The following is a 22,479-nucleotide window of genomic DNA, read 5'->3' on the forward strand; positions in this document are numbered from 1 at the left end:
ATGGCTCCCCTATGGCTAACCTCCGACCCTGACCTCGGCTGACCTCTCTGACCCCTGACAGGTGAAGGTGAAGCGGGCGTTCGAGTACGAGCCGAACGAGTTCTGGGTGGTGCAGACGGGTCAGCCCATCTCGCCGGGAAACTACACGCTGTCGTTGGAGTTTAGCGGTAACCTGACCCGCTCCATCACCGGGCTCTACCGGAGCGTCTACACTAACGGAGACACAGGGCAGAAGAGGTCAGTGGAAACGAGCTTAGTAGTAGATATATAAAGCTCTGTAGCACTTAGCAGATAAACAAGAATAAATTTGCATAGCGTGTCTTTGATCGATTGAAGTTACTGATGGCAACACAGGATAAACAGTGAAATGCTAATGTTTCACCAGTTTGCCAGTTGCGATGTCGCTTAGAGAAGTCTCAGAGTTCAGTAGCAGGGAGCTGATGTCTTTCAATGTCGCCGCAAACGGGCACCGCAATTTATTGGAAGAGAGAATCGACGCAACAATGCCTCACTTTCCCCTTTTACCGATACATACAGTTGATTCGTCAGCAATGAAATTCCTTTTTTATCCCAAAAGGTTTCTGCATCTATGTCATTGTGCAATATCCATTTCCGTTTTGTCTTTTGCATGTATTCATATTTCATACCACGTGCGGCTAATAGCTGAATCTTATTCCTGTTCCTTCTGAACGTTCATCTCTTTCTCATGGCGTGTGCTTTATGAATATCTCCTCTGACGTCACGGCCTTCCACAGGTTCATCGCCACGTCCAAGTTCCAGCCGACGTTCGCGCGACGTGCGTTCCCCTGTTTCGACGAGCCCAGCTTCAAGTCGACCTTCAGTACGACGCTGGTTCGGCCCAGCGGGGATGGCTACATCGCGCTCTCCAATATGCCCGTCGAAGTGAGTGAATAGCCAGCAGAGGGAGCTATGCTGTGGGGCGGAAGAGAACAATGCCACACCTGCAGAAGGGACTGTATTTGTATTACGCTGTATTGCAGCTTCTGCTTCCTGATTATTAATGGTGGCCTGGCTTGTTTATTCAAGTTCAGCTCTTATGCCTCATTATATTACCTATTTTACCAACCTTTTTAGCTCTTTTATTTACACGTTACATACAGTTTTGCTCTTTTTATCTCGTAAACCTTTCGTATGTAACTGACAATTTTCGCTGCATCATCTACTTGTAATATATGTATGTCTGCCTTGTGTCAGATGTCACAAATGCCAAAACTTCCTTTGGCATCGAGGGAACAAATGCCAGCCCTCTTATATCTGGCATTGCCCAGCCTCTGACTTTTCAACCAGGCTCGCTGCTGACTGGATGACCTAAGCTGACCTCTGGTGTTGACCTGACCTGACCTCTGTCCCCAGCGCGAGGAGGCTGACATGCCGTCTCAGGGGCTGACCAAGGTGCACTTCAAAAAGTCGGTCCCCATGGTTACCTACCTGGCCTGTTTCATCGTTTGTGACTTCACTTATCAAGGTAAGCTGAATGATATAGACGCTCTTCATATCCGTTAATATCGATAGATGCATTTCGGAAATTGTCGACTCTCAGTTGAGGCAATGTCTCGACACCAAAACTGAAAGCCAATTTATCTAAATATTTAGGGCTAGGACCCCTTAGTAACTGTAACCTCGAAGACCACAGTTACCGTCTAACTCTAGCGACTCATTTGTAGGCTGATATTTGGTATTTTGTTTGCTTTTGCGGCATTCCAAACAGACATTTACCGAACCCAGTAAGAGCACCGTTAATTCACTTCAGACTTAGCCAGGCTGTGGGATAGCTTCCGACCTCCCTGGCTTGTTTGCGCATAAACTCTGCCGGCGTTTGACACTAATGGTGCGATTCTTAGTTGTTGTTGATACTTGGACAACTTTGGTGAACACACTTAGCCAGTCGCGGCGGCCAGTTACTTACGGTCCTCAAAGCGTCCACTGTTTATCGGTTGGATACGGTAAGTAAGGTAAGCGGTGAAGTTAGTTTGTCACCTGCTCTGGCTCAGGCCAAATATAAGCTGTCTGAGATACAGCAATACCACTGAATTACAAACAGTGTTTGGGAATACCATAATGAATTCCGCGAGCCACGGGTTCATCACCTGTGATACGTTATGATAACGATGTAAGCTGACTCACGAGCGGAATAAATGCACATTACAATGGGATATGTGGTGATGTATTTAGGAAATCTGCTTAGAATGCGCATGATTTGTTTGCTTATGTAACACGGCGATGAAAGTGTCGTTGACACCGACCCATTGTTTTCCTCGTGCCACTCTCAGTAACACCGTGTTACAGATGGCATGATGGCAGCAAAATGACGCGGTATTTTATGCAGAGCGTGTCGTCAACATTTTGACATGAATTATTTATGGAGTATTTTCCATATAGTGTGTCACTGACAAGTTACATCACTTTCCCAGAGCTTCTTTCAAGCATGACACGGTGACACTAAATATGACACAGTGTCACGGGCCATGACACGGTGTTACTAAATATGACGCAATGTCACCATCCATGACACAGTCCTACTAGCGTTGACCCGTTATTTCCCCAGAACGCGTCACAAACACAGTGACACGATGACACTTACCGTGACTCGTCATTTCTCCAGAGCGATTCACAAACACTGACACGGTGTCACTAATTTGACCGTCGGGGCGTTCCACGACAAATCGACAAATAAAAAATTAAATTTGCACCCTCATATTTTATTCTTTGTTGAAAACTGGTGTAAGGGGTTGTGATGGGTGGGGAAGCCAGCTGTGGCAAGGATTTTTTTCTTCGAACAACGGTTTCCGAGATATAGCCTCGGGCAATTCCTGGAGTTTGCGCTGCAGCCCTATGTTTGGCGGCCTATAACTCAGAAATTATTGGTTTTTACGATAAAAACTTTATATGGTTCAACACAAAATCAACCAACAAACATTTTGGCTATCTCGGATTTTCAATTTTTGAAAATTTTGATCACGTGACCTTTTGTCCTATTTTTCAAAGAGTGACCTTGATATTTTCCCCACTGAAAGTTGCAATTTTGTCTGATGACGATTAAAGCATTATCAAGTGTCATTCATATGCGATAATAAAAAAAGTGGTTATCGCCCTGCGTTGACCTCAGGTCAGGTCATTTTTATGACCTGTCCATTATTATTATTGTCCATTATTATTATTTTATGACCTGTCCATTATTTATTACGAGCGGGAGCGACAGCGAGATCTCGAGAATAAAGCAAGATAGCGACAAGCGGTAAACGGTAAAGGGTACACACGGATAAGGTCTATAATTTTTACCCAGGTCATTTTCAGGTCAGGTCAAAGATGACGTCACAGGAGCTAAAAGGAAGTCAAAATAGCGGCACTATACATATATATGAAGTTTTTCTCAAATAACTTTCAAGGTATCCCACCTAGGAACAAACTAATAGCACCATCGTGATCCTCTCGTCGATCCGCATCGAAACATATGTATGTTGACCTCGAAAGGTCAAAAGGTCAAAAGTTGACCTTAGGTCACGTGATCTAAGGTAAATTTTTGACCTTTCGACCTTTCGAGGTCAACATGCATATGTTTCGATGCGGATCGACGAGAGGATCACGATGGTGCTATTAGTTTGTTCCTAGGTGGGATACCTGGAAAGTTATTCGAGAAAAACTTCATATATATGTATAGTGCCGCTATTTTGACTTCCTTTTAGCTCCTGTGACGTCATCTTTGACCTGACCTGAAAATGACCTTAGTAAAAATTATAGACCTTATCTGTGTGTACCCTTTACCGTTTACCGCTTGTCGCTATCTTGCTTTATTCTCGAGATCTCGCTGTCGCTCCCGCTCGTAATAATGGACAGGTCATAAAAATGACCTGACCTGAGGTCAACGCAGGGCGATAACCACTTTTTTTATTATCGCATATGAGTGACAATTGATAATGCTTTAATCGTCATCAGACAAAATTGCAACTATCAGTGGGGAAAATATCAAGGTCACTCTTCGAAAAATAGGACAAAAGGTCACGTGATCAAAATTTTCAAAAATTGAAAATCCGAGATAGCCAAAATGTTTGCTGTTTGATTGTGAGTTGAACCATATAAAGTTTTTATCGTAAAAAACAATAGTTTCTGAGTTATAGGCCGCCAAACATAGGGCTGCAGCGCGAACTCCAGGAATTGCCCGAGGCTATATCTCGGAAACCGTTGTTCGAAGAAAAAAATCCTTGCCACAGCTGGCTTCCCCGCCCATCACAACCCATTAGACCAATTTTAAGCAAAAAATAAAATATGAGGGTGCAGGGCACTTGTCGATTTGTCGTGGAACGCCCCCGTCATTTCTGCAGAGCGCGTCACGAACCATGACGTGGTGTTCCGCGTGTACGCTGCGCCGGACCGAGTGGCCTCCACGCAGTACTCGGCCGACGTGGGCGCCAACATCACCGACTTCTTCGAGGACTACTTCGGCGTCAAGTACCCGCTGCCCAAACAGGACATGATTGCCATTCCCGACTTCGTATCGGGCGCCATGGAACACTGGGGCCTCATCACGTATCGGTGAGTCGGGGTGTCAGGTTTTCCTCTGAAATATAATCGGAATAAAACATCTTTCGGTATTTGAAGAGATCGTGGGGTAGTCAATATGTGCTTTGTCCTTATAACATTTTACAGATGGTTTGTGCGTGACTGTTGTGATCAGATAATCAGTAATCAACTGCGTCCCCCTCTTCTGCCCATCTGTCACGATTGAGCAGACTTCCTCCCTCACGTAGTAATCACAGCATCAATCACATCACCAATCACGTCACCAACTACATGTGGTGCCTCTCGGGGGGGGGGGGGGGGGGTGCCACCGGTCGCACTTGTGATATGTGGTCGGCTACTCAGGTCGCACTTGTGATGTGCGGTCAGCTGGGGTAGATACGGCGGCAGTGATATAATCGATTCACGGAGCAAGTGTTCCCAGCTGTGACATACTCATTTGTTTTTAGCTCAGTATTCTACCCGATAGATCTAGTTGAAAGCTTGTAAAATTGCGCTCTCAGTTATTGTGACATTAAAATATTTGTGCCAAGTTAGCATTTGCTTTGAGATTACAACGAATTATACGATGAGTCAGATGAGTCATTATTCGTTGTAATCTCAATTTTGGTCAATAATTGGTCATCGCCGACGACCATTTATGCAATAACCACATGGAGAAATGGAACAATGGTTATCATTATGTCATTTGCTAATACAAAATGCAATCCATGCCATATTTGGTATCGTCCTGTGGTCAGGACAGGTGGCAGTGACGTGAGGCTTTATACTTACATAATAATGCAGAACAATGGGTGACGATTTCACATGCAAGTAGGCTCAAATCGCACGCAGTTCATATTGCACATTGCTGATTGCATTCCAAGTGGCAGTGGAGCTTTCATAGGTATGCGCATGTATTGAGTTAGCTTAGGTATTTATTTGGAGGTGTTTATTATCGATTAACCCGCGCCCGGCTGGGGTCTTGGATTTCCACGCCCTGCTGGGGGGGGGGGAGGGGGGGGGGGTTTGAACACCCCCCTTCTAACTCGGCTCCTGGGCCACGTAGCGATACGCGGAAGGCGGCGTTCGAAAGAGCGTCAAAAATATTGTCGAAATCACTTCAGTCAATTTTTTGGTCAGGTCAAAGGTCAGGTCACCAGAGGTCATTGAAGGCAAAATTTCGCCGATTTCCAGGTCTAATGTCGACAATTTCCAAGAAGCCAACGCATAAATCGGGACCCAATAGAGCTACAGCGCCGCGGAAAACGCATTCGATAGCCCTATTAACGGCCTTTCTGAGTAATTCTCTCAGCTTTGACCTAACGTCAACGGTTTTGCCTGCAGGGGGCAAAAACTGCAAAAATAGCCGATTTTTTTCGGAAACAGTTTTTCTGCAATAACTTTTGACCCAAGCCTTGTACGAGCTAACTTTTACCGGCATCGTATTCTTCTCGTCAAGACGCATCGAATGAACTATAACTTGACCTTGAAAGGTCAAATTGAAAATTTGACCTCAGGTCAAGGTCATGACCTGACCGGAAAGGGTCATGTTGCATATCAGTCGATCCGTATCGTCGAACTGAACACATCTAAGGCGTTTTCATCGCTCTAGCATGCCTCTATCAAAAGTTATTTGCGAAAAACTGTTAGATACCATTCGTGACCTAAGATGACCTCAGGGCATAGACAGGGGTCACGGACACCATTTTCATGTTCAGTGTGTCTAAGCCACTTGTAATTCAGTGTTTGGGAGTGTTTATAATGTCTTTCGTCCAAAAGAGGCGCATTTCAATTTTCTCCCATTGACTTATAATGGGGAGGTCGCAAAATTGACCTGACCTTAGGTCATCGATATCAAAATTCTGAGATATAAATTTTGTACATGCTGTTGCTCTTAGCAATCGCTGAAAGTTTCAAAGCGATCGGTCACTCGGTGTAGCTATGACAGACATTGAAACTTTTTATGAGGTGAGGTCACTTCAAGTGACCTGGTGACCTGACCTTGAATGACCTTGGTCTGAAATTTTCATAACATGTGTAGAATTGATGTATGATAAGGTGTACCAAAAACGGCGGCGCTCCGCGCCGCCGTTTTTGTCATATTCGCGAAAAACCACAAGGGGGTGTTCAAACACCCCCCCCCCCCAGCAGGGCGCGGGTTAACCCGCGCCGTGCTGGGGGAGGGGGCATTTTTACGCTCTCCCTCCGGTTTTTCGCGAATATCTAAAAAGAGACGACCTACAGCGCCGCCGTTTTTGGTACACCTATTGATACATCTTTTCCGCACATATTGTGAAAATTTCAGACCGGAATCGTTCAAGGTCAGTTCACCAGGTCACGTGAAGTGACCTTACCTCAGAAAACGTTCAAAGGTTCGCTGTAGCTACACCGACTTCACGATCACCTTGAAACTTTCAGCGATTGATATGAGTATCAATATGTAGAAAATGTACATATTTCATGAAAGGTCACCATTACTTTTTTACTATAACTTTTAACCCTCGCATGTGTAGGGGGGGGGGTCGGATGGACCCCCCCCCCCATGGTTTTTCGCAAATAACTCGCGTAAAAAGCGGCCGATCGCGACGAAACTTTCAGTACCCTCACATTGATCAATTTTACACCTACCCTGAAAATTTCATGACCCTGACCCAAATGACCTTTGACCTGTGACCTCTTTTCCGAGACCATGTTTGGCCGGAATTGCGATTCTGCGTATGTCGGCTCGCATTAGCCGCGCGTTTGCAAGCTTTTCGTGGTTTCAAACGTTCAAACATGTGATTTGATGTTGCTTCCATGCATTAGGGTAGGTGTCAAGGTCACCTGAAGGTCAGGTCAGGTCATTGACCTTTGGTGACCTCGGGTGACCTCGGTTCACTTTTTCGAGCTGTACATGTTTCTAGGCTAGTTTTTGGAGCTGAATTCGAATTTAGCAACCATTTGAACATTTACGAAGTAGTTTTGGTGCCTTCGTAACATGTTACGAAGCTGTCAGAGGTGGTTGACACGTACTACGAATACCCGTCACGATGCCTACTGGTTGACCTGACCTGACCTGACCCGACCTGGTCTAAATGCTTAAAGACATCATCTCTGATCAAAACTAACACGATATTCGTGTGATCAGCACCCCGGAAAACCACATAGCAGCCGCACTTTACGACTTTCTAACAGGTTCCGATTTTCCCGGTTTTCGGGTCATTGACCTGACCTGGAAGGTCACCCGATGACCTAGGACCTTAAAATTGGGTATCATCGGCTTCCTCTCGTCACGGGCAACACGCTCGTTTTTTCCGCGAAGCTCTAGCTCGATCAGGGGCCAAACGGCAAGGGGGGGGGTCCAACCGACCCCCCCCCCCCTACACATTAGAAGCTGGCAAACGCCGCACACATGCGAGGGTTAATAGAGACGTGCTAGAGAGGTGAAAAGACGTTGGATGTGTTCAGCTCGACGCTGATACGGATCGTCTGATATGCAACATATGACCCTTTCCGGTCAGGTCATGACCTTGATTTGGGGTCAAATTTTCAAAATGACCTTTCAAAGTCAAATTATGATTCATTCGACGCGTCTCGACGAGAGGAACACATGCTGGCAAAAGTATTGTCGTGGATCTCTTGAGTCAAAAGTTATTACCGTAGAACGTTTTTCGTAAAAAATGTTATTTTTTAGTCTTGCCCTCTGGACTGCAGGGGCTAAACCGTTGACCAGATGTCAAATCAAAGAAGAATGATCAGAAAGGCCTGTAAAAGAGCTATCTAATGCGCTTTTCCGAAACACTGCAGGCTGCAGCTCCATTGGTTCCAGAGTTATGCGTCAGGTGTTTTAAAAATTGTTGGAATAGACCAAATTCGACCTTTGATGACCTCTTGTAACTTGACCTTTGACCTGATCTAAGAAATGACCAAAGGGCAAAGTAGTTTCGTTTTTCGTTATTATTTTCACGCTCTTTCGAATGCCGCTTACCGCGTGCCGCTACATGGCCCAGGACCAGGAGCCGAGATAGACGGGGAAGGGGCGTGGAACCCCCCCCCCCCAGCACGACACGTAAAACCTGACCACCAGGCAGCAGCACGGCGGGGGTTAAATCCAGTTATGACCAGGTACTACTATATTTCCGCATTATTATAGCTGCTTTATTATAGCTACCGAATACAGACACCTGACTAAGCTCCTTCACACAGAGAGACGAACTTGCTTTACAAACCCTGCTCGAGTTCCTTATACTGATGCCGTTCCTCACTGTACAGGGAGACGAACCTGCTGTACAGCCCCCGCTCGAGTCCTTAAACTGACGCCGTTCCTCACTGTACAGGGAGACGAATCTGCTGTACAGCCCCCGCTCGAGTTCCTTATACTGACGCTACTCCTCATGGTACAGGGAGACGAACCTGCTGTACAGCCCCCGCTCGAGTTCCTTATACTGACGCCACTCCTCATGGTACAGGGAGACGAACCTGCTGTACAGCCCCCGCTCGAGTTCCTTATACTGACGCCACTCCTCATGGTACAGGGAGACGAACCTGCTGTACAGCCCCCGCTCGAGCTCCTTATACTGACGCCTTTTCTCACTGTACAGGGAGACGAACCTGCTGTACAGCCCCCGCTCGAGCTCGTCGTACAACCAGCAGCGGATCGCCGCCGTGGTGTCCCACGAGCTGGCTCACCAGTGGTTCGGCAACCTGGTCACACTCAACTGGTGGAACGACCTGTGGCTCAACGAGGGCTTCGCCAGCTACATCGAGTACAAGGGCCTGGCCCACGTGCACCCCGACTGGGACGCGGTAAGCCGGGACCCGGGGATTGGGGATGTCGTAATCGGTATTGGTGTACGGACCTCAAAGATATTCTAGGTATCTTTGAGTAAGATATTCTAGGTATATGTGTAAGATACCAAGTAGCAAACCCGGTATCATAAGTGTCATGGAAGGCGGACGGATTTGGACGACATATTTATGCAGACTTGTTGATGCGAACATATTTTTTCATACTTATTGTGAAGGCAATAAAGCGGTTTTAAAATAAATGTTTGCCTTGTTACAACGCTAATTGTCATTCACTTATGTTTACTACTATAGTTTGCACGATATTAATTCAAAACATGTATACAAAGAAAACGTTGCCCGGCCTCTCGTTGATATAACCCGTACGGGTTACGTCATTCTATAGCGCTACGGGACTGAGAGGGAAGAGGGCCAATCACAAAGTCGTGTGTCCTTGTGCGCTTCGTGTTGACGACTGCGACCATTGTCTGGCGTACGTGAGCTGTACAGATCGGGACAGCCAAAACGTGCCGGTGAATAACGAGTCTATTGTGAACATGCGGGGTAAACAGATGTGAAAGGAACTCACTGAATGTATGAAATTCACGTCATTGCTCGGGCAGCAGGTAGATGTGAACAGGCTATGCCCAGAATCTGATCTGTTGCGATTTAGCCGCATGCCTCTTTCTGTATATTACCGATATCGTGCCTTACGGAATTATATTATGAATTAGGATACCTAAACACAGTGATTTTTATTGTCAACTCTACCGGCAGCTACAAGAACACATCATTCAGCCTCTCAATTCCATGATCCTCTAATGTGATCTCTGTGACCCCTGTCGTGCCCGCTGTGCCCCTCTAACCCCGATCTGACCCCTGGTTACCCTGACCTGACCCCTGGTTACCCCGATCTGACCCCTGGTTACCCCGACCTGTCCCCAGGAGGCGCACCTGCTGCCCGACGACCTGCAGCGGGTCATGGACCTGGACGCCACTCTCAGCTCACACCCGATCGTCCAGCCGGTGGACACCCCTGACCAGATCACCTCCATCTTTGACGCCATCTCTTACGCCAAGGTCAGTCACCACCGTCGGGGGAGGGGAGGAGGGGGGGGGCTGGAGCTGACGTGACTGGCGGCACCAATTGATGTAGTGGGGCCTGGGGGCCGGGTCCTTCTCTCGTCATTGTCCGGAATATGAGACTAACCACATTAGTGGATGGTTGGGTAGATATCTGAGAGGGCTGCGAGGCTCACTCTTGTCTCACTTGCTCAGTTAGTCGATAGTGCTACTCACTTACCTACATAAAGTATAGCTTACACCTAATGTTGTTTTTTTTTGTAAGAGGCACGCTAGGTAACCTTACGCCATATATGACGCCATAGTGATATATCGAATGTAGCGCTCCCAACTCAGATGACGCCTTCCGTCGTGCCCCTCGCAGGGTGCCTCCGTCCTGAGGATGTTGGAAGGATTTATGGGCGACGAGGAGTTCCGACAGGGCATCTCCAACTTCCTAAAGCGCTTCGCCTACGACAATGCCGTGACGCTGGTGAGTGATGGCACCTCAGGAGGGGCAGACAGCGCCGTAACATGAGGCGCTGAGGAGATGTGTCGAGTGACCAGGCGCGTTTTATAATTGGCTGTTGTGGTCACAGCGCAGCACCTGTCCACGTGCGTCCCACGTCTGTCACATGGCTCGTTTAGTAACTAGTGTGGCTAGGTACTAGCTCAGGACTGTACTAACTAGTTCATCAGGTTTATAGCTTCGATAACTCCAGCCAAGCTTAGGTAGGTCTAAAGCTCTAGGTTATTGGTGCTCATCCCAGCCCGGCCGATCCCAGTCCAGTCGCTAGCAAAGCACCTTCCTGATCCAACCAGAACCTTTAGACGGAGCTGCCGTCTGGTGGCGCCATCTACCTATGCATTATTTGCACATTTACCAACTACTATGGCTCATTTGCCTAGTGTACCTATTCATTCATTACTTATTGTTTGATAAGCCACCGGTCAAGACCGGAATAACAGAGGTGTCGTCAAGGCGCATGCAGTGACATCCCCTAGCCCCCGACAGGACCTGTGGACCGAACTGAGTAAGGTATCATCAGCGCACGTGCAGTGACACCCCCCCCCCCCCCTCCCTTCCCGGGCAGGATCTATGGAACGAGCTGAGCAAGGTATCGTCCAAACGTCTGCCCATTTCCAAAATAATGGACACATGGACCCGTCAGATGGGTTTCCCTGTACTGGAGATGACGCGAGGCGCCGGCGGGGCCACCTATACCGTCACCCAGAGACGGTTCCTGGCAGACAAGGAGGCAGAGGATACCACCAAGAGTCCGTACAAGTCAGTATATCTGACACAAGGTGGTGCACTGCGGTACAGGACGTTACAATTCAGTGTCGTGTAGCTATGTAGTTCAGTGTAATATGGTCTAGTTCGTTAGTTTCAGTGCATCGGTTCAGTTCAGTTTATCATAAGAGTGCTGTGGAGTTGTTTTTAGACATTCTGAGATTTAGTGTAATTTGTTTCCTACTAATTGATTTAGTAAAATATTTAAATCACGATAGGTATGACATGTGAAAAGATATACGAAAAATAAACGAATCCAATCCTGATGCAATCAATAAGCATTCAATCATAGTCTCAGTCCAGTCTATCATTAGGTTTCCGTAACACGTCTAAATCGATTTAGAGAAATTTTACGTGTGTTTTCGCAGATACTATTCAACTTATGGAAAAAACGAGCGTATATATGGTTTTAGCTAGCACCTAATCCTATGTTTACATTTTTAAATGCTGACTAAATGCTATGATGGAGCAAATCCATTTTGCAAAATCAGCTTAGCTTGTGTCATGGAAACGTAGCCACTGTCTCGACTATCCGCAGACCGCAGTCGTTAATTTCATCTTGAACGCCAGAGGTTGCTAGGGATTCGACATTTTGATTTTCCACGCACGATATTCCCGTTTATAGCGATATTTTTAAAAAGCACTGCGTAATTTTCAAGATGGTTTGCAATTTCAGCTATCGCTGGGAGGTTCCCGTCACATACGTTACATCGGAAGACCCGAAACCGAAACAAGTTTGGTTCCATACGGATCAAGACAGGTAAGGACATTCCTAAGGACGGCTGCTGCTTTGTGTGTTTCCACTTGTTGTTCAGACGTCATGATAAATGACCAATCTTGACCCTATAGAATGTTTCATGTGTCATGAGTCATGACTTTCAACAAATCGTCATGCTTCACTTGCCGTTCGTAACTTTTTTTTGGATTGTAGCCTTGGTCCTTTGATTTCGTATTTTATTCACGTTTGCCGTTAGTATTTGGGTGGGTCATACCAACTCGAGTCGAGCAATGTGGCAGTGCATGTGTACCTATCGAGATCCACGCGCTACGAGGCGGCTGAATCCAATGCCAGTTTGGCGTTGGCGTATATATTTGACCGTGCCTTACCGTCCCCACAGTATCGAGATTCCGGCGATACCAGGCGGCTGGACCAAGGTGAACTCCGAACAGCGAGGCTACTACCGCGTCAACTACGACAGAGACGGCTGGGCGGCACTGACCTTCGCACTGCTCACCGACCATGAGGTGAGTCTACAACGAGGGTATGATTGGTGCTGACCTTCGCCCTTCTCACCGATCACGAGGTGAGTTTACGAGGGGGGGGGGGGGGTGCTGACCTTCGCCCTGCTCACCGACCATGAGGTGAGTCTTCAGCGGGGGGGGGGGGTGCTCACTGCTCAGAAACCATGGGCTGAACCTACCGACAAGGGGGCGGGGACTGTGCAACATTTTACAGCTTTGGTGACTGGTGATATAGTGATTTCTGACTTACCTGGCGAATTGGAAGTCTGACAATCTTAACCCTCGCCCGTATAGGGGAAGGGTCGAACTGATTCCCCCTAGGTTTTTCGCGAATAACTCGCGTAAAATGCGGCCGATCGCGACGAAACTTTTAGTACCCTCGAGTTAATCAATTTTACACCTACCTTAAAAATGTCATGACCCTGACCCAAATGACCTTCGACCTGTGACCTATTTCCCGAGACATTGTTTGGCCGGAATCGCGATTCGGCGTATGTCGGCTCGCATTAGCCGCGCTTTTTCAGCCTTTTCGTGGTTTCAAGCGTTCAAACATGTGATATGATGCTGGTTCCACGCATTAAGTGGTGTAAAGGTCACCTGAAGGTCAGGTCATTGACCTTTGATGACCTCGGTTCACTTTTTTGAGATTTAGCCCGCGCCCCGCTGGGCTATTCAGCCATACGCGCCCTGCTGGGGGGGGGGGCAGATTCTGCCCCCCCCCCCCTGTCTAACTTCCGAACCGATGGTCGTAGAAAGACGGAGAAAACGGCAATCGAAAGCTCTCAACAAGGCGGATCTAAAGGGCTCAAATTTTTTTGCTTAAGTAGGTCAGAGGTCAGGTCAAGGTCAGGTCAAGGGTACAAAATGCAAGTTTCTACAGTATCGACCTTGCACCGTAGTTGCCGAAGAATTGACTGAGACTGATTGCCCAAAACGTGTTTTTAGACTACCAAGACAATATTCGTTGCATACAATGTCATTCAAAGGTCAAGGTCAAGGTCAGGTCAGGTCAGGTCAGGTCACCAAAAACAAAATATAGAAAAGGGCATGTGCGACACATGTTTTATGGGTCATTTTACTCATAGAATTCAATAGGCACACTCAATAAGTGATATGGATCACTTTTGGATGAATTTCAGGTCGAGGTCAGGTCAAGGTCAGGTCAAGCGAGGTCAAATTTTGAAGTTGGTTGTTAAGGCCTAAAAAGGTGTCTATCTGATGCAGTTTTTCACGACAAAGCGAATGGTGCTATTTTTGTTTCCGTACGAGGTCTAGAACTTCCACAAAAATCATTTTTTTTTTTCAAAAATTTTGTGTGTCGTGACGTCATAAAATTTTGAATAACTCCCACATTGTTTAACCGATTCTTCTAAAAAATGGTATGTAGGTGCACATAGACCACTTCTCTGACATATATTCCGGTTTTTTCGATACACTCAAAATTTTGGATTTTATCATTATTTTCCTAAAAAGTAAGTTTTTTGAAGAAAAAAATTTGGGCTTCAATCCAAAATTTTCAAAAAACCGAGAAAGCCATTTATTTGATAGACAAAGTAGAATCACGTATAACCTTTTTTGTTACGTCTTGATTCCCTAAAAATGAAGATGTTAGCGGCGTTTGAAATTTTGCCGTTTTTGAGACGAAAATGGCGAACATGACGTCACTAAAACGTCAATTTCTCAAACATTGTCCGACGGATTTCGCTCCAATTTTCAGGGAACGTGTCAAATTGATGTATAATAAGGTACTGAAAGTTTGACGTCGCTGGCGTAACGCGTTTAGAAGTTATTGGCGAAAAACGGGAGGGGGCAGATTCTGCCCCCCCCCCCCCCAGCGGGGCGCGGGTTAGGGGAGAGTGGCCATATTGCGCCACGTTAAGCGAAAATGGCTGTAGCTTGGAATACAAAGACAGCACAGATTAGTTGCTTTCACATTATATTTAGAAACCTTTTTCCTACCTTTTTTCGACACTAATTTATCGCATACTTCAAGTCATTAGCCAGACACGGTCTTTTTAGAAAGTGTTGCAAAGGGCGCAATTGTCGAATAGGTACCTTCGATAAATGCGCCCACACCATGGCGCAATTGAATTCAAATGCGCCCACCGCAAATACATGCATTAGCTATGGGCTGTAAAGATAAGAGTGATTACGAGCGAGCGAGCGCAGCGAGCGAAGTGAGTCTTTTCAATATAACGGAAAAATCTCAGTATGAGCGGCCCGGCCCGGCCCGGCCCGGCCCGGCCCGGCCCGGCCCGGCCCGGCCCGGCCCGGCCTGTAACGCTTTTGAGAGGCTTATATCTCAGCAACCGCTGGACCGATTGGCCTGCGGTCTTTTTTGTTGGGTAGCCCCATCCCTTCTACCCCGTAATTGACTACTTTTGATACATCTCAGTGACCGTCTTGGCACGTGCCACGTGAAAAGTCAAGGGTGTTCAAGCTGTTTTGCAAAAGTAGTGATTTTGAGAGGCTCATATCTCAGCAGCCGCTTGGGCGATTGACTTGCGGTAATTTTTATAGGGTAGCAGCATCCCTTCTACCCAAAATAGGATACTCTCGATGCATGTGGGTCACCCCCAGTGCACGTGCAAAATACAACAATAAGAGGTGCCAAATTTGTTCCCATTTCAGTAACTCGGTAATTACTGGGGCGATTTCGCTGAAACTTGGCATACAGGTAGGCACCCACCAGGCAATGCATTCCCATGTGTTGCGGTTAGGGTGCTACTGCACGTGCGCACGTGCAAGGGGCGTTTCCAGATCTCGAGAACGGCTGGGCCGATTGCGCTCAAATTTGGTACACGGTTGGGGACCAGTTAGTAGGGTGCCGTGCAAAAGTCATTTTGGACCCCGTTTGCACGTGCGCACGTGCAGAATGCCGCTTCCAGATCTCAGGAACGGCTGGGCCGATTGCGTTCAAATTTGGCACACCGCTAGCGACCAGTTAGAAGGGTGCTTTGCGCAAGCCCGTTGGAAGCACCCTCTCACCCTTCCGCACGTGCAGGGCTCACTATCTCGCTCGCTCGTTCTTCGCCCAAAAGGCGTTTTACTGGTAAGTAGGTAAGGCGTTGTACGATGTGTCATTATTTCATTAATTTGCCATCTGTTTTTTAGAAATTTTATCAGAAGTGCACAGTGACCTCAAATTGGTTGTGGTTTTGTCGTCTGCCTAAGCCTTTCGAATATTAGCCATTTATTAATGTTACCCATTTCATTAACATTAGCCCGGGTGTGGCGCATTTACCCCGGTCGCATTTGCAAAAACGTAGTGGTGTGACAGAACATGGCGTCCCTATTCACCGCAGCCACAATCTCTTGCATGGAGGTGCTCAAATCATTCAAAATTAATCATTTGTCCTAAAAATTAGCAGCACATGTGTCTAAACATTCACCAAACCTTATTCTACAGCTTTGAAGAATGCTTTTTTCGCTAAGAAACCCCAACATTTAAACAAAATCGTTACTTAACCCTATTCCTGGCGGGCTCCGCCGGGACAAGAAACTGGCGGGGGGGGGGGCCGATTCGGCCCCCCCCCCCTGAGATCTCGAGAACGAAGCAAGATAGCGACAAGCGGTAAACGGCATCGGATACGCACGGCCAAGATCTACAATTTTTACTAAGGTCATTTTCAGGTCAGGTCAAAGATGACGTCACAGGGGTCGAAAAAGTCAAAATGGCGGCGCTAGATATGGAGAGAGTTTTTCTCGAATAACTTTCGAATTAGTCAAGATAGGAACAAACTAAGGGCATCATCGTGATCCTCTCGTCAATCCGCATCGAATGATATATATGTTGACCTCGAAAGGTCAAGGTCAAAGGTTGACCTCAGGTCACGTGACCTCGAGGTCATCATGTATATCATTCGATGCGTCTTGACGAGCTGAACACAATGAGACCATCCACGCGTCTGTATCTTGTTCCTGTACGGAGTTATTGGCCAAAAACCTTTGGTGACCTTTGATGACGTCACATGACCTCACAGCTGCCCAACAGCAAAACAGACCTCAAGGTAGTGAAGGTTGATCGTATATGAAGTCATGTATGGTATATGCAGGATCCATACTGGTTGACCTGACCTGACCTGACCCGACCTGGTCTAAATGCATGAAGACATCATCTGTGATTAAAATGAACATGATATTCGTGATCAGCACCTAAAAAAAAAAAACATAGCAACCACACTTTACGACGTTCTAACAGCTCCCGATTTTCCAGACTTTTGGGTCATTGACCTGACCTGGAAGGTCAACCAATGAACTAGGACCTTAAAATTGGGTATCATCGGCTTTCTCTCGTCGCGGCTTTCTCTCGTCGTTTTTTCCGCGAAGCTCTATTTCGATCAGGGGCCAAACGGCAAGGTGGGTCCACCCCCCCCCCCCCCTATACGTTCGCGGCAAACACCAATGCGGGGGAGGGTTGAATAGCAGCATTTTGTACAAAACATTACTCATTCATTCATTTATACATTCTGCATCTTAACGCAAGCCAATTACATTGCATAACTATGAAATAGGTATACCTACCGTAAGAATTACGATGCACAGGCACTCGTATTCGATCGACACATCTCTCAAAACACAAAAAGTACTTAGGTAATGACCCATTGACTTTCAACATCAATATCACAGCATTGTTGCATTGCTTTAATAGAAGTTTTGTTGACTGGGTAATATCTAACAAAGCACCAATAGATAGACTAAACATTGATTTGGTTACGTAACCAAAGCACACTCAAGCACCCTTAACCCGCGTGTCAGGCCAATAGGCATCACGGCCGATTCTGACTGACCCTGTTTGAATTTTGTACTTCACATTGCACAATCGCTACGTGATTTAGCAGCAGTTCTATTTGACACACAGCTCGTAATTACAGCCCATGCTACCTACCGCAACTTTACATAGGTATCTGATCAGCTGTCCCTAAAACTCCGGGTCCAGCAGGATCTCGCCGCGCGCCCAGCGCGGGTCGCGCGCCAGCTGTTGGATTCGCGGGTCCTTCTGCCGATTCATCTGGTAGCTTTCCCAGTCACGTCGCTCGCTCCGCGCACGGCTGCTCTCACGTGCGCCTCCCCCTGAACGGTGCGTCCGAGCTGGTCTTGGCCGCACGAGTCGCTGACTGGGCGGTCTGATGTCGACGGGGATATCCACGTAATACCGCGGCTCCTGCCACGAACCACCGTGAGCTCCTCCCTGGGCTTCTAGAGACAGGAGATGAATGCCTGGCGAGTCAGTCCCCTGAACCGTCCCTCGGCTGGTGTGTGACTCGGTGGGTCCAGTACTGGCCTGGCTGTCTGTGACACTCTGGACTGATGCCTGGTGGGGCGTGCTGCAGGCTGGTCCGGTTACGCCAAGGATCGGTGCGCTGATTGTGAGGGGCTGGGAAGATCCGCTCGTCTGCTGATCTCTGGTAAAAATACGTCGCCAGAAATTTCGCCCTGGAGTAGATGGGTGCCGCGGCAAGTGTCCAAAGTGACGGCGGGCAAATAAGGCGATGACGACTAGCACAATCAGGACGGCACAAGTGGTGGTGAGGATCAGGATCAGATTGTGGGAGCTGCCGGTCTGGACCTGATCCGGGGAATCTCCGTGCTGGTGCATTGTGTGAGAAGCCCTTTGAGGGCCCTGCTCTGGGGAATCTCCGGCGCTGCTCTGAGGCTGAAGCGTTGGCCTGTCCTCTCTGGGCATGCTGATGGTTGTGGCGAGGACACTGGTAGTCGGCAGAGCAGTGGTGGTCGACGGAGCAGCTGGCAAGTCCGGACAAAACTGTAGTTGGTACTCAGCCAAAGTGGGCCAGCTACCGTTGTGCTCACAACTGATCTGAAGAGGCAGCCTTCTGATGCCATCATTATTGCCGTGTTCCTCATCGCCCAGCCCTAGTGCTGTCGCTACATCTGCCATAGGACAATTGCACGGAATACCGATCTCAAGCTGCTGTATCAGGATGTTTTGCCTGCGGGTGAATCGCAAAGATCCCTCCTCGGGTGTCTTGATCTTGAGATTGTCCAATATGATTTGTTCTTGGGCGTCTGCTTTCATGCGAAGGAGGTCAAAAGCATTATTTTGCAAGATATTGATGTTGCAGTCCTTGAAATCGATTTGTTCTGTAGCGTGGACAGCCAGTGCCCGATCAGACACTTTATCAAAAGCGCTCTCTTCGACGGATAGCTTTGCTACGTTCACCCTCAGCCCTTCTCTGTCAATAATCCCGAAGTCACTGCTCCTGATTTCGACAAGTTCGATTGCTCCATGAATTGCCAGAGGCTCGACGAGATCGATCTGACAGGCCTCCAGAAGCAGTTTGGTCTTCACGGCCGAAATACAGTTGGTTTTTGTCCGGTTGATATGCGATGAAACCATTGCAAGTGACTTCATCGAGCTACCGAAAGTGTGTCCCTCACAAGCTTCCATGCTAACCTCGCTCAGCTTAACGTTGTCTATGATCGAATTGATTCCACCTGAGGCAATATGGAGGTTCGGCACTCGTTTTATATTTACTTCGTGAATCGTTGAACCATGTGCGAATGCCCCCGGTTGCAACGACAGGGCATCGATGTCTGCCATTTTCATTGTTTTCAGAGTGACATTGGATGTGACTGCTCCTGTAGAGATGGACAAAGATTCTATCTCCGTCATCCTCATGTTGTCGATAGAGGAAGCTGCACTGAAGGCGCCTTGCTTGATATCCAGGCTAGTTACTTTCTGAATGGACAGAGAACGAAGATGCGTTGATGCAAAGGCCATGTCGAGCAATTGACAGTTTTCTACACCGCTGATATGGACCTTAGATTGGTTTCGCCATTTTGAAAACGTCTCCTTGTGCACCTCGAGGTTCTGCACGTCGTTAATTAGCAGATCCATTGGGCCGGTTTCTCTGTCGCGTGCAAGAGAGCGCGTCAAGAGAGTCAACGTACCGATGTTATGGAGTTGAATGACTTCCAGGTGGGCCAGAGAGGTGATGGCGTTTGCTTCAATTACTAGCTCCTTGACGTTTTCTATAGTGACACGCCTGGTGTGCTCTGGCAGGGACTTTGCCGATAGGGTGACCTGAAAAAAAAAAGAAGGAGAATCAAATGAGCTGGCGTCAACGCCAACTTCACGGACAAAACTCAATAAAGGTATTTTCATCTCTTTAGGGAAGGAAGAGCAAGAGGTCACCTTTAGAGATGGCAAAATATGGACCGGGGGAACCGGCCCATGTAACCAGTCTGGACCATTATGGGTCCACACCGGTTCCTGGATTTTTTTTTTGACGGGTCCAACCGGGTCCTACCATAAACCATACTTTTTACATACTTAACCCTCGCCCCGTTGGAGGGGGGGGGGGGCAATATGCCCCCCTGTGTTTTTCCTGAATAGTTAGAAAACGGAGGCTCACAGCGCCGCCAAATTTTCGGTACCTTTCCGGGCATCAATTTGACACCCTCACACAAAATTTCAAGTCTTAGTTAGAGTCACCAAACTTTCACAGCGGCGAGATCTCCTATGGACCCATCTACCCTGTAAATTTGGCATTTCTAAACTTGCCATAGGAGCCAATCGCCAGGAGGGTCGTACCCCCTCGCCGTCCGTGTTATGGAAAAGGCCCTCGCCTGGCGAGGGTTAACCCTCGCCCCGCTTGGGGGGGGGGCAATTTGGCCCCCTGTGGTTTTCCCTGAATAGCAAGAAAACGGCGGCGCGCAGCGCCGCCAAATTTTCAGTACCTTCCCGGGCATCAATTTGACACTTTCACACAAAATTGCAAGTCTAAGTTCACCTTAGGTCAGGAATTATTGAGGTCAATCTGAGGTCATGTTCGAGCAAAAATGAGCAAAAAACATGAAATCTTGAAACACTCACAAAATATAGTTACCAAGCAATTTCAAAGTTCTTTATATGGTCATGTAGACAAAAGGCGGCGCTATAAAACTTCAATCTCGGATTTTCAAAATTTTGGGTTTTTGACCCCCAGAAGTTAAAAACTTGATTTCTTTTTCGAAAAACGCAAAAAAAATCCCAACATTTTTCCGAATTTCGAAAAAACGGAATATATGTGACAGTCCCTGCGCTCTTCGATATACACACACAATTTCAGATGGGGAATATTTGTTTCTGGTCCCTAAAAAGCTGTTTCTGGCACCTAATTGCTGATCAGCCCCAAAATGCTTATTCGACCCTAATATCTGAATCTGGCACCTAATTGCTTCCACACAGCCTAAAGTTGCCAGATCGTCTAGTTGAACTCCGTATTTGCTGTTTGCTGATTCAGCACCAAAACCAAAACATCCAGCACCTATTTTATTCCACGTTTGCCTACCTAATTCGCGTAATCTTCCTGATTTTATGTATCCTAACAAACATGAACGTTGCATTCGGTGATGTCAAGTGCCATTTTCGCCAGTGGAGATAATGATTAATGCCATTTCTAGCCAAAAGAGAATCACTAGCCAGCTATGGTGCAGCATAGCAAGACGCTCCTATACCAGCCCGCTATGTAGAGATTATTGCACCCTCAGCCATTTTAGCGTGAAAAGTTTGGATCCGTCACTTCCAGCCAGGCTCTCAGGTCATAAACTGGAGTAAAGCAAAATGTCAACTCTGAACAGAGACATGCCACGCAACCGGCCCTCTTTTCAATATTATTAGCTTTCTGCAATCATCGTCTGACTCCATCTCGATCAAACGCAGCATCCGGTTTCTACAGGGGCGTTTGACTGACCGGCCACACAATAACCAAAAACAAAATCAAAGCTTCATGCACACTTAAGTAAGAAACGGATGAAAAATGCACAACCACGGCACAACTCTGCACGGCAAACAACGGACAATGTCCCACGCAAGATCCCGCGTTTCTTCAGCGGCCTTGAACGGAATGAAAACATTACATTTCTTTTTTGGAGCTATTTGATGACGTCAAAAAATACAATACCCGTTGTAATGGTCAAAATCGAGACAATTACTCACAAAAATGTTTCTCTTTAAGCATTGCAAATAAATAATTTAAAATATTTAAATGACATTGTTTTTTTCAAACAAATCAATATTATTTGCTTACTTAACCGTCATATACAATGCTGAGATCACTACGGGGCTGTCTTAGAGTGTAGCTGCACTGGCAACCTTTAGGCTAGACTCCAGGGGTCATTATACCAGAACAGCATGATTCTACCAGCCAGTAGTTCATTTTTCTACTAGATTGGTGCTACGCTCAGCATTTAGGTGCCAGATTCAGAAAAAAAGAGTAAGGCGTACCGATGAATAGGTGCCAGAAACAGCTAATTAAGGTCATTTTCCATGATTGGTGCTGGTATCCACCAAATAGGTGCTGAGGACTAATTTTGGGGCGAGTCAGCTTTTAGGTGCCAGAAATAGCTTTTCTGGGACGCAATTAAATGGCGTCCATTTCAGATCGGTGCCTCCTTTTTTGCCAAGTTATAGCGAAAAGTGGTTCAAAATTGATGACGTCAGAATTTTTGAACTCAATTGTTAGCAATTGTAGACCACGTAGCGCAAAACAAAGACCACCATTAAACTCCCCGTGACGAGCGGCATCGAATCGATACCCATTTTATGCAAAAATATCAACTTTGAAATTTGACCTAATTTGACTTGACCTTGACCT

At 47.0% G+C, this 22,479-nt stretch overlaps 2 protein-coding genes across 3 annotated transcripts in view; one reads left to right on the forward strand and one right to left on the reverse strand.

Annotated features, from left to right (window-relative positions):
* LOC122365367 (glutamyl aminopeptidase-like) overlaps positions 1-22,479 on the forward strand; it is a 94,980-nt gene that overhangs the window by 2,500 nt on the left and 70,001 nt on the right. Inside the window, exons 3-13 of one of the 2 annotated variants that reach the window (XM_043336524.1) lie at positions 62-237; positions 756-903; positions 1,375-1,486; positions 4,341-4,551; positions 8,901-8,934; positions 9,133-9,303; positions 10,228-10,362; positions 10,730-10,837; positions 11,439-11,632; positions 12,315-12,398; positions 12,757-12,883. In XM_043336524.1, coding sequence (XP_043192459.1) covers positions 62-237; positions 756-903; positions 1,375-1,486; positions 4,341-4,551; positions 8,901-8,934; positions 9,133-9,303; positions 10,228-10,362; positions 10,730-10,837; positions 11,439-11,632; positions 12,315-12,398; positions 12,757-12,883 — 1,500 coding nt within the window. Of the gene's footprint in view, positions 1-61; positions 238-755; positions 904-1,374; positions 1,487-4,340; positions 4,552-8,900; positions 8,935-9,098; positions 9,304-10,227; positions 10,363-10,729; positions 10,838-11,438; positions 11,633-12,314; positions 12,399-12,756; positions 12,884-22,479 lie in introns of both variants that reach the window. The other variant, XM_043336523.1, reaches the window with a different exon arrangement.
* LOC122365368 overlaps positions 17,332-22,479 on the reverse strand; it is a 38,151-nt gene continuing 33,003 nt past the window's right edge. The window contains exon 2 of the mRNA XM_043336525.1: positions 17,332-19,925. Coding sequence (XP_043192460.1) covers positions 17,802-19,925 — 2,124 coding nt within the window. The 3' untranslated portion in view covers positions 17,332-17,801. The remainder of the gene's footprint in view (positions 19,926-22,479) is intronic.

The sequence above is a fragment of the Amphibalanus amphitrite genome, unplaced genomic scaffold (genome assembly GCF_019059575.1).
Source record: "Amphibalanus amphitrite isolate SeventyFive unplaced genomic scaffold, NRLGWU_Aamphi_draft 000735F_arrow, whole genome shotgun sequence".
NCBI classification, from domain to species: Eukaryota; Metazoa; Arthropoda; class Thecostraca; order Balanomorpha; family Balanidae; genus Amphibalanus; species Amphibalanus amphitrite.